The following is a 12,707-nucleotide window of genomic DNA, read 5'->3' on the forward strand; positions in this document are numbered from 1 at the left end:
TTTACTAAGTTCAACATCCCTTTCCGCATGTATTTACTAAATAATGTATTTGTTTGTTTGTTTGTTTGCGTATCTTATTCTTTTTCTTTATCTATTCATTCATTCATTGATTTATCTATTTGTCCATTTTTCTTAATAAATATTTTCTTATTTATTGATTAATTGATTGATTGATTTACTGATTGATTAGTCGTTCATGTATTTCTTCATGCATTTATTGATTTATGTACTCTTACTTTTCAAAACACTACATACTAGTTACAGTTATGCCTGACGGGATTCACGCCGTCAATATAGAAACCTTCGTGCATATTTGGGCAAATCAGGTCACTTTTCCCGTTTTCTCATTGGACAGATTGTACTAACGTGCCATATAGAGGCCCACGTGGTCTACCAAGTGCTAACGAAAAAGGCTATCCACTGAGAGTGAGGGTTCGGCGATCTGTGGACAACAGTCGAATGTTCATCAACTGGAACTTGAAGTACATTCCAAAGAAAAAGCGGGCAAAGGTTACAGGTGAGATCTTTTATTTGGATAAAGAGGAAAAGTGTAAGGAAAACGAATGCAGCCCTACAGTACGTACACATTACAGGATGTAAGACTCATGACACTTGCACATTTTAAACAAAATTGCCTCTTTTTTTTTCAATCTGATTTTAATACATTAACTTAAGGGAAAATATAAAATAAAATACAAATGTTGAGTTTAGCATGATTCGAAGACCTTCAGTTGTTGGGTCCGACACACTACCAAAAACGGCCTCGCTCACACGCATCTAGTTCTACTCCCAAACCCGGCGTCCCTGGTACAACGGTAAACACGAGGGAGCTTTCACTATGCGCAGTATAGCCACTTGCACAAGGCTCGCTATGTCCTTTTCATCTGGATTTATTCTACAGCATTCCCTCAAGAATATTCTGTATCTGTATAAAAACTAAAAATGTTTACCAGTGACCACACCACCCCCCTCCCCCATCCATCACTCCAACTCGACTCTCATGCCTGCTCTTAATAGGGGTCAGAGGAAAAAGTGTGACCGGGACAGGCCGAAATGAGGAAAATGTGACACACTTTCCTCGCCCCGCAGTGTCAAGTTGTATTTCCATTTTCCTCATGTTCTTCACGCGCATATATCGGTAAGGATAAATACCTTTAAAGGGACTTTCCTTCCAACAAAATTTCTTTGGACTATTAACATGTTTTTTTAAATTTTCCGTAGAAATGATATTATATTATTGAAATGATATTGTATTATTGAGTATTATTGAAGAATGGAGTGTCTAAGAAGCGACACTCTTCTTCTAAGAGAGTGTAAAGAGACGGGTTGAGATTATTGACACTAAAGAGCTGTGTCCCCAGATACACCTTTGGCTATCACACACACACCCACACACACACACACACACACACACACATACACACACACACACACACATACACACACACACACATACACACACACTCACACACACACACACACACACACACACAAACGCAGAGGGTGTGGGATCAGGAAACTGAAGCAATCCCCCTACCACTTTCCTTGCCAAGTACTATCCTACCCTTACATAATCTTACCGGAGTCAATCATGGAATATGGTATTATCTTCCTGCAACAGAACTCTCGGTCCCGTTAAATCAAAAAACAAAAACAAGTCGCGTAAGGAGAAAATACAACATTTAGTCATGCTGTCGAACTCACAGAATGAAACTGAACGCGATGCAATATTTTTTCAGCAAGACCGTATACTCGTAGCATCGTAAGTCCACCGCTCGTGGCAGAGGCAGTCTTCTTCTTCTTCTTCTGCGTTCGTGGGCTGAAACTCCCACGTACACTCGTGTTTTTGCACGAGTGGAATTTTACGTGTATGACCGTTTTTACCCCGCCATTTAGGCAGCCATACGCCGCTTTCGGAGGAAGCATGCTGGGTATTTTCGTGTTTCTATAACCCACCGAACTCTGACATGGATTACAGGATCTTTTTCGTGCGCACTTGGTCTTGTGCTTGCGTATACACACGAAGGGGGATAAGCCACTAGCAGGTCTGCACATAAGTTGACCTGGGAGATCAGAAAAATCTCCACACTTAACCCACCAGGCGGCCGCGACCGGGATTCGAACCCTCGACCTTCCGCTTTGGAGGCCGACGTCTTACCACCACGCCACAGCGCCCGTCAGGCAAAGGCAGTGAAATTGACAAGAAGAGCGGGGTAGTAGTTGCGCTGAGAAGGATAGCACGCTTTTCTGTACCTCTCTTCGTTTTAACTTTCCGAGCGTGTTTTTAATCCAAACATATCATATCTATATGTTTTTGGAATCAGGAATCCACAAGGATTAAGATGAAAGTGTTTTTAAATTGATTTCGAAAATTTAATTTTGATCATAATTTTTATATTTTTAATTTTCAGAGCTTGTTTTTAATCCAAATATAACATATTTATATGTTTTTGGAAATCAGAAAATGATGAAGAATAAGATGAACGTAAATTTGGATCGTTTTATAAAAAATAAAAAATAAATTTTTTTTACAATTTTCAGATTTTTAATGACCAAAGTCATTAATTAATTTTTAAGCCACAAAGCTTAAATGCAATACCGAAGTCCGGCCTTTGTCGAAGATTGCTTGGCCAAAATTTCAATCAATTTGATTGAAAAATGAGGGTGTGACAGTGCCGCCTGAACTTTTACAAAAAGCCGGATATGACTTCATCAAAGGTATTTATCGAAAAAAAGAAATAAACGTCCGGGGATATCATTCCCAGGAACTCTCATGTCAAATTTCATAAAGATCGGTCCAGTAGTTTGGTCTGAATCGCTCTACACACACACACGCACAGACAGACAGACAGACAGACACACACACACACACACACATACACCACGACCCTCGTCTCGATTCCCCCTCTATGTTAAAACATTTAGTCAAAACTTGACTAAATGTAAAAACAGCATATGAGCCTAAAGTCGCGGGTACAGTCATGAAACTTGAACCGGCGGGAAATGTTACATTTCTAGCGTGTGTATTTTTCAAATTTAATCTCGCGCTTTATTCCGTTCTCATCCCGTCACCCACTCAACCACCCCTCCCCCTATACACACACCCCTGCCCTCCTCTCGTGGAAAGGTGACATTTGCATTCAAGTTGAATTTCAACTCACTCTTGGATTTGCATAACTACGAAGTTACATTGTTTTCTCTCTATGTTAAAAAATACAGCGTCTTTAGTGTGTGCGTATCATGTAAAACTACTCTGTGTGTGTGTGTGTGTGTGTGTGTGTGTGTGTGTGTGTGTGTGTGTGTGTGTGTGTGTGTGTGTGTGTGTGTATGTCCGTGTGTGCGTGCGTGCGTGCGTGCGTGAATTTGCGTGTTTGAAGAACTCAGAACTCAGAACTCAGAACTCATTTAATTGTCATAAAAACACAGTAAAGGGTTTATCAGACACGAAGTGGATATTTGTAAAGACAAATGTTTGTGTATGTGCGTGCATACGTGCGTGCGTGCGTGTGTGCGTGCCTGTGTGTGTGTGTGTGTGTGTGTGTGTTTGCGAGTGCTTGTGTGCGTTCGTGCCTGCGTGCGTGCATGCGTACGTGCGTGTGTGCGTACTTGCGTGTGTGCGTGCTTGCGTGCTAACATGCGTGTCCTTTTGTCTGTCAGTCTGTCTTTCTATGCGTGTGTGTTTTTGTCTGCCTGTTTGTCTGCCATTCTGAATAGATCAGCTTAACATGGTATCACCAAAGTTAAGGGGCATAAAAACAGCGTCCTGTACAATGCCGAATCGTGTATCATTTTGCAGATTTCTATCTCCACTTCACCAAGCCACAAAAGAAGAGCAAGACCCGCACAGCCCAGCGAGGCGCTTGCTTCGTGGTGTTACCCAATGGCTCCAAGGTAAACCTACACCTTTAGTTTTGAAATACATTTGCGTGTTTACATCTCTCTCTCTCTCTCTCTCTCTCTCTCTCTCTCTCTCTCTCTCTCTCTCTCTCTCTCTCTCTCTCTCTCTCTCTCTCTCTCTCTCTCTCTCTCTCTCTCTCCACGTTAGCCTAATGACCTGCATTTTTCCCCTTACCTAAACATTTTCTTTTTGTTCATCTGTTAAACCCACTGAAGCAGACGACACACTGAGCAGACTAAACAAAAGATGATTAAAGTGTCAAGTGACCATTTCACGTGCTGCGATGCGGATAATTTAACCTTGTAATTGCATAGGACGATATCCGACCCTGCTAAGTTCTGAAACAAACGCGCGCAACTTTTTTCCTTGTCGCTTTTTAACCACTCTTGTTTCGCTCTTAGACGGAAAATGTGGGACAATGCGGGGGCGTTACTCCAAAACCTGACCTCTTTCAAACACAAGTTGTCGTCTGCTACCCTTCGTTCCAAAAGTGATACTGTCTGCCCATCGAAATTTGTTATTTCTCCCGAAACTAAAGCGTTCATTAGATATCAGGTTGTTGCAGTGTAAGGCGGAATCATCCATTTATAACACACGGGTTATGCCAAATGAGTTATATATAACTCAGTGGTTATACCACTTTCAAGAACTGACGAAATATGAACTTTAACGGCAGAAACTGTCGAACTGGACCAGCAGTCTTTTCCAGTTTCAAAAGTCATTTCTTTATAGTGTAGGCGTGTTTGTTTAGATGTAAGTTCTCATGTTTAAATACACAGAACTAATAAATATCTGAAAAAATTAAGGTTCGGGGGGTGGGTGGGTGTGGGTCGAGGGGAGTGGGTAAGGGTTCAAAGGCAGAACACTTTCCACATTTTTGGACGAGTTTGTACCGTCGGCAAAAGGTCAGCAGATCTCAGATTCCGGTGACATTTTTTAATCTCCCCCAACAGACCAGTTTCTGAAGAGAAAAGCCACTATACGTTTTGTTTTTGTTTTTTATTTGTTTTCCCAACATTATTTTCTTTCATTTGATCTTAATTAAAATATGTTGGTTACGTTCCAAAACTTCTTAATTCATGCAAATGAAATTATTCGAAAGTAAGTGCAAAGAGCACGAGAGAGACAGATGGTAGGAGAGGGAGGGCAGAGAGAGAAGGGGATACATTATGTCTGCGTTTGAGCGTGCGAGCGCGCGCGTGTGTGTGTGTATGTGTGTGTGTGTGTGTGTGTGTGTGTGTGTGTGTGTGTGTGTGTGTGTGTGTGTGTGTGTGTGCGTGCGTGTATCCATGTAAAATGGTATTACTGAATACACAATTCCATGGTCAAACCATTAACAAGTGTACGCACGTTTCGTTGCAGAAATGTCAGAGGAAAGTGAGCTGCGTGGCCAACTTCTCCAAGAGAAGACCTCGGCGGGTGTCCGTCAACCTTCTCTACAGGTTTGCCGCCAAAAAGTCCAGAAATGGCGGCCGGCGGAAACGTCGCGGGGGCCAGAAGTACTTCCGACTCAAAGCGTCGGCAAGGAGGAAGAGAAGCATCAAGGGATACCAAGGTGACTGACTGACCATTGGAGGTTTACGTCCTCTGAAGCCTAATTGGCCTATATTGTGACAAGTACTGGCAGCTCACTCAGTTGGGAGAGCACTGGACTTGTGATCCTAGGGTCGCAGGTTCCAATCCGGGCCGGGACGGACACGTGTCAACTTTATGTGCACATTCAGAGACGGTATTCATGTTTAGCCCCCGTGTCACTATTGTGGAACGTAAAAGACCTCGGTCATTCTGCCATAAGTGCAGGTGGCTGATTATACCTAAACACGCATACTCCTTGGTAGCGCGACTCTGTTGCTGCTAGCTTTCCACTGGGAGGAAGCAACCCGAATTTCCCAGTGATGGCACAAGAAAGTTTTTAACAAATACGCGGAGGGCCAGCAGGCAGACTACTTTCTATTTAAAGGTGTACTATCTAAGAAGCCAATTTGGGAAGTGTTCTAGTGGCGAATTGGACCCAACAAAGTTCAACGGAAATACGCTGTGTTGTAATTTAGACAATTGTTTTGTGTGTGTGTGTTTTTGTGTGCATTTGACCCCATTAACGTCATCATAGGCCTCTAAGTCTTCAACGCACATTAACCGGTAATACGCTAAAAAGGTCAGGTCTATCCTGAAGCAAAGCGCCATGAGACTGTCATTTGGCGGTGAACAGCGCTATAAAAGAATGTTTTATTATTATTATTATTATTGATATCCACAATTGGTTACTTTCATTCATGGAAATAAGGAGGGGGGGTGCACTCTGCTGTCTCTCTCCGGCCCATCAAGAACTTGTTGCTCCTTAAACTGTCTGTCATTATTCCATCCCAGGAGGCGTTCTCTGCCATCGCACAAATGCACTCGAATCGCATTCACAAGCATACCAATCTTTTTTTCAGGTTCCTCTCCAAGAACACGAAATCCTGAAATCTCATCCTGCGATGAATGGTCACCCAGCATTAAAACCGAGTGCGCTGGCGAAGGAAAACTGTTAGTGGAATTCGGTCCTGAGAACCCATTAGCTGAAACAATTGAGGTTGGATTGCACGAAGGAATCAGCCCAAGGCAAATGGACACAAAGTATATCCAGGTACAGCAAAACATGTGCTTTTGATATTGATGATGTTGTTTTTTGTTGTGTCTGTATGTGTGTGTGTGTGTGTGTGTGTGTGTGTGTGTGTGTGTGTGTGTGTGTGTGTGTGTGTGTGTGTGTGTGTGTCTGTCTGTCTGTCTGTCTGTCTGTCTGTCTGTCTGTCTGTCTGCCTGCGGCTGTGTGTCTGTCTGTCTGCTTGTCTGTCTTTGTGTGTGTCTGTCTACCTCGCTGGCCGTCTGTCTGCCTGTCTGTTTTCACAAAAAGAGGAGAGAGAGAATGCACTCAGGTGAGAAGGGTCAATCAAGCAACCTGGCTATACCATCATTGACTTTTCTTGCAGCGTAAATGTTGATTGTTTTCATGTCCGGCAAACGGCTTTGCATGAAGCACATGTTGCCATTCCTACTTCACATTCCTTTGTACGGTTTTGATCAATTGAAAATGCATCACAAAACGAGACTTCATGATATAATCAAACTGATCAAACGCTACACAAGAACAAGAAAATGACAAATGCAGTATTTCTTCTTGCAAATGTGTTATATAACGTGTACCTCCATTACATCGACATGCGCGTTGAATAAAAAGAGGCGTATAGAATGATAATGTAAACCGCGTCTGTTTTGTGTTTCGAACAGGGAAATACCAGCTGCACCTTTGAGAATCTCCAGTCTGGGAATTACTCAGTAACGGTAAGTTCTCTCCACTCTTTCTGAATCTGATTGGAAACCCTCCGTTGTATATGTGACTGTGCTTGCATGTGGACGTTTGGGGAGAGGGCTGAGAAAATTAAACTGCACTAGTTTTTCAATTCACGTTCAGGCGACGTTGAGAAAAAGTGATTAATATTAACAGCTATTGTGTTTTCAGCGTAGCAATAGGGTCCGATATTTAGACGAGACAAGTATAATGCCGACGAGTCGAAGACGAGTCGCATTATACTTGTTCGAGTCTAAATATCGGACCCTATTGCTACGCTGAACATACAATTGCGATTATATAGCTGTTCTGACCTTTATTTGTTGTTCCAAACTTACAAAATGACAGTTTTTGCGTCGGTGCGTTGATCTCAGGTTTTGATAGCAGACGCCGTTTCTTATGCGCATTAGTTTTGCGCAGGCGCCACACTGACTTTGGAAAAAAAACTCGATTTGACAACACAGCTGTTAAACAGCTTTTTATTAGTTCATTCGTATACAACAAAAAGAAGTTTGAGTTTTTTTAATTTTGAACAAGACTACTTATGACGTTGACCAAAACACAACATCAACGGAAAACTAGAAACAACTGAAGAACTAGGATGCAACAAGGGGAGGAGAAGAGAACAGCTAATCCGTACAACGCGAGCAGACGGCAGCGAAGTTTTCAGTTTGGGTGAATGGCATTTATACTTGTCTCGTCATGAAGCGAATTTTTCAACCTCAGTTATAAACGACTACATGAATGTTAGTGCCATGGGTTGTACATCAATACTTCAGAGGGGAAGTGGGGTATTTAGTGTGGAGTTACGAGATAAGAAAAGCCGAATGCGAAAGTTTGAGTCAGTCGGCAACTGTGAACTGAGCTCACACAGGCACACAAAAACGGCTGTTCCGTTTTACTCCCCTGTTTGTACTACATCTTTCGACTTTGGGCATTTTGTGGTGTTTAGGGACAGAAAATAATTGGTTTAGTCCTGTTTCATCGGGAAGTTAGCAGAAAAGGGTATGCTATCGACATTTGTAAAGCTGAAAAACATTCCCGAGAAGAATTTCAAGTTGTCAGTGTATGCTGTTGTCGATCAGTGAAACATCGTGTGGTACAGATGGGTAAACCGGAACCATGCGTCTTTGTTATTGCCAATATGCTTTTGGATATTGGCAAAAATGGCCGACTTCCGTAGCATTATGCTTTGATGATCGGAAGAGACCATCCAATCACAGCCCCCGAATTCCCCCACGTGTCCATCAGAATAGCTATATAGGTCTATGTTATTACTGATCATCTCCCCCCATTCACTCTCTCTCTCTCTCTCTCTCTCTCTCTCTCTCTCTCTCTCTCTCTCTCTCTCTCTCTCTCTCTCTCTCTCTCTCTCTCTCTCTCTCTCTCTCGCTCTCTCTCTCTCTCTTTCTCTCTCTCTCCTGATTATCGCGATATTTTGAAAAAAAGAGGGCTGGAAAATGAGTATAGAGATCAGAGAAACAAAGTTACATCTATGAAGCGATGGAAAAAGAAAAAGTATTTTCAGGAACTTACATCATCAAAACAAAATTCTAAGTCAGTGTGGAAGGCAATAAATGAGTTAACAAATAAACAATCAACATCCAAATGCTCTGTCGTTAAAGACATATCCTCCGAGGAACTGAATAAACATTTTTCTAACATAGCTGAGAAAGTCGTTCCCGAAGACAAAACTCATTTAAATGATTTGAAGGTTCTGACAGATTTTTGTGAATCTAAAAATATAATGTCGCAATTAAACATTCCATTTATTACTGTAACAGAAGTATGTAATGCACTCATGCACCTCAAGCAAACAGTAACCCGTGGAATTGACGGTCTGGACGGGAAGATTCTTAAATTAGCAGCCCCTGTACTTGCTGATTCTTTAACTTACCTGTATAATCTCTGTATAGACAAGTGTTATTTTCCAGTAGTGTTAAAGCAGGCTAAAGTTATTCACTTTTTAAGTCAGGGGCTAAAACAGAACCCTCCAATTACAGGCCAATATCTATTTTATCGGTTTTATCAATTCGTTGGAACAACATATCAACAAGTTTATTCTGTCACATTTTAACGAAAATGCTTTATTTCACCCAAATCAGTCCGGGTTCAGAACTCATCATTCATGCCACACAGCACTTGTTTCTTTAGTTGATCAGTGGTTGATCAAGATCAACGAAGACAAATTATGTGCTGCTCTCTTCGTTGACTTTGCTAAAGCATTTGATGTGATTCATCATGGCCTACTTCTTAGGAAACTCGCGCTGTACGGCCTTAGAAATGATACAATATCGTTAATCAAGTCTTTTGTTTCTGATCGAGTACAAGCTGTGTGCGCCAACGGCTCTATGTCTGGCATGCAGTCGGTAGGTTATGGCATTCCTCAGGGATCTGTACTCGGCCCTCTTCTCTTTACGATTTACATTAATGACCTTCCCTTACACATAAGCAGTAACTGTGAACTCTTCGCTGATGATACCACTATTCACAATTCCCACTCAAATGTGAAGGTATTGTCAAAACAACTTCAAGAAAGTGTTAACGAGCTTTTAGCGTGGACCGAATTAAACCACATGGCTCTTAATCCAGACAAAACAAAAAGCATGCTTATTACCACCAGACAAAAACGCCAAAACTTAAAATCTAAACTTCCACCTTTAACGATTGATAATCACATTGTTGAAGAAGTTAATAAACACAAAGTTCTTGGTGTTATTCTTGATAACGATTTATCGTGGACTGATCACGTAACAGGAGTTTGTAAAATACTCTCCAAGAGGCTTTACTTGTTGTCCAGAATAAAACACTTCTTGAACAGGCATGGCAGGCAACTTTTCTTTGACGCTCACATTCAATCGATCATTGATTATGCGTCAACACTATGGGATTGTGCGAGTGAAAAAAATCTGAAACCTTTATTTAGTATACATAAAAGAGCAATCAAAGTTATTTTATTACAAGTCTCGGTTTCCAACGAAGACTATAAACTTTTAAACATTCTTCCTCCTAAATCAAGACTCATGTACAATAAAGGCGTTTTGATGCATAAACTCATAATTGGAAGAGCGCCTGCACCTCTTTCTTCTCAATTCACTTCCCACAATTTAAGAGACCCGACAAAAATGTATGCTCCTCGGCCTCGTATAGATCTTTTTAAGTCCAGCCTACTCTTTTCGGGGACTAATCTTTGGAATTCACTTCCAAGCGGTCTCAAACATTCTGTCAATGCCAAGACTTTTAAAGACAGATATTTCTCATTCCTTATATATGGCACATTTCGTTCTCACTTAGCCTGAACATGTTTATATTGTTGATGCCTTATTTGTACCTTTTACACGTTTCAGTAGATAAATGTACCTAATTAATTTCATAACATGACTTATGTAACGATGCTACATTCCTATTACTTGCAACGTAGTTGCTTCATTGACTCCTCAGTTTCACGGATTTTTTCTTCCCTCGAAGTTTCACACTTTTTTTGTTGCTTGAAACAGTTTTCATTATACCTTTGACAATAATATGTCATGTTCGTTTGTATGTAAATTTTTGTTTGTTTGTTTAGTCTGTTAATCGTTTGCTTGTTGGTCGTTTGTGTTTATTACTTCTTTAATTGATATTCCAACATTTTTAAAACGTATTATCATTAGATTAAACCCTCCCATGGGCGAGGGCTGGATGAAAAAAAGCACCTGTTTGCTTATGCCATTACCCTCGTTAATAAAGAATTTGTCATTGTCATTGTCATTGTCATTGTCTCCCTCTTAAAACAACAAATAACACCTGCAATGACTAATCATTATCAGTCTGTGATACCAAATAAAATAATCGGATCGTTTTTTTTACCCTTGTGCATACACTACAAAATAGAACGGTATTTGACGTTTAATCATTGACGAAACTAAACATGTACAAGTACCTCAATTTATTGATCCTAAACACAGGCGCACAATACACAATAGCAGAAGACCGAAACAGACTGCTTAGGTTCAAAGGTCAAGATGTTGTGTATTGTGCGCCTGTGTTGATGTCAACTCAATTTGTTTGCAGCTGCGCCCACGGTCTCCAAACTGTTACGGTGTTTTGCCCTTCCGATCGGAAATCATCCACGTTAACGGTAAATATAACAAATAAACAAACCGGGAATAGAATTCATGAACTAGCACCATGCTTGCAGCTTCCTACAATTAAATGCACGTATAACCTGTGGCGATGACGCGTTACGCCGTAAAGGTACCCTGAATATTGTTAGACCCGATTTTATACCCAGAAACTGGACATGCCGTATTGGTGTGCTGACCTCAATGAAATCTCATCAGTCGCAAGTAACAAGATAACATCAAAAATACATAAGTATCACAGCTTTTGACAGTTGTAATTAAGGCCAAGATTACGTTTTGCAGAGCAGAACATTAAAATTAGCTTGCTTTTACTCGTGAGTTCTGTGCGTTGACCAATTCGTAAGCAAATAATTATGTATATTGCCTTCTTAAAAACCAAAACAGTGTACAGTCGTAAAGCATGATAATTATGCAAACAGCTATCAGAACACTTGTGTGGCTCTTGTCAAAAGACAAAATATGGTTGAGTGAGGAGTATGTACATATTGTGTTACGGATCCCCGAATCCGCTTCTTACGGCCGACAGAAGGAAAGTGTACTTATTTGTTACGGGGCCCAGTGACATATTGTTTTTAACTCGGACATTTTGAATATTCACTGCTGTGCAATCTTAGGGCAATTAATAGTTGATGTGAGACCACTAGCTCCTCTCTCTCTCTCTCTCTCTCTCTCTCTCTCTCTCTCTCTCTCTCTCTCTCTCTCTCTCTCTATCTCTATCTCTCTCTCTCTCTCTCTCTCTCTCTCTCTCTCTCTCTATCTCTATCTTTCTCACACACACAACCCACCCAATAAGTACACCATCACACACACACACACACACACACACACACACACACACACACACACACACACACACACACACACACACCTTTTTTTCTCAATCTTCTTCTGTGTTTGAAACACTTTTATAATTCTATGCATTGTAATTGTATATTGTTATATGTAATGCCAGTGCAGTTCCTCATTAGGGCGAGAGCTGTTGTAAATGGCCATTTGCTTTGCTTTCACAATTACATTCGTTAATAAAGATTCTTCTTGCCTTATCTCATCTTTCCCTATCCTTTTTTTGCGCGCGTGTGTGTGTGTGTGCGTGTGCGCGCGCGTATGTGTGTGTATATTTGTGTTTGTGTGTGTGTGTGTGTGCGTCTGTGTGTGTGTGTGTGTCTGTGTGTGCGTGTGTGTGTGTCTGTGTTCGTTCGCGTATGTGTGTATGTGTGTGTGTGTCACTCTCTCTCTCTCTCTCTCTCTCTCTCTCTCTCTCTCTCTCTCTCTCTCTCTCTCTCTCTCTCTCTCTCTCTCATACACAACATACACACGCATGATGTGGGATAAATTTAAATTAAAAAGAAATCAACGGAAT

General features: G+C 41.1%; 1 protein-coding gene across 7 annotated transcripts in view; it reads left to right on the forward strand.

The window, feature by feature from the left end:
* The window catches only part of LOC138964055 (uncharacterized), a 65,654-nt gene that overhangs the window by 20,172 nt on the left and 32,775 nt on the right, over nucleotides 1–12,707 (forward strand). For all 7 annotated transcript variants that reach the window (XM_070335941.1, XM_070335935.1, XM_070335942.1 and 4 more), the window contains exons 3-8: nucleotides 356–517; nucleotides 3,797–3,891; nucleotides 5,261–5,453; nucleotides 6,334–6,524; nucleotides 7,166–7,219; nucleotides 11,277–11,343. In XM_070335941.1, the coding sequence (XP_070192042.1) occupies nucleotides 356–517; nucleotides 3,797–3,891; nucleotides 5,261–5,453; nucleotides 6,334–6,524; nucleotides 7,166–7,219; nucleotides 11,277–11,343 (762 nt within the window). The remainder of the gene's footprint in view (nucleotides 1–355; nucleotides 518–3,796; nucleotides 3,892–5,260; nucleotides 5,454–6,333; nucleotides 6,525–7,165; nucleotides 7,220–11,276; nucleotides 11,344–12,707) is intronic.

The sequence above is a fragment of the Littorina saxatilis genome, linkage group LG4 (assembly GCF_037325665.1).
Source record: "Littorina saxatilis isolate snail1 linkage group LG4, US_GU_Lsax_2.0, whole genome shotgun sequence".
NCBI lineage: Eukaryota > Metazoa > Mollusca > Gastropoda > Littorinimorpha > Littorinidae > Littorina > Littorina saxatilis.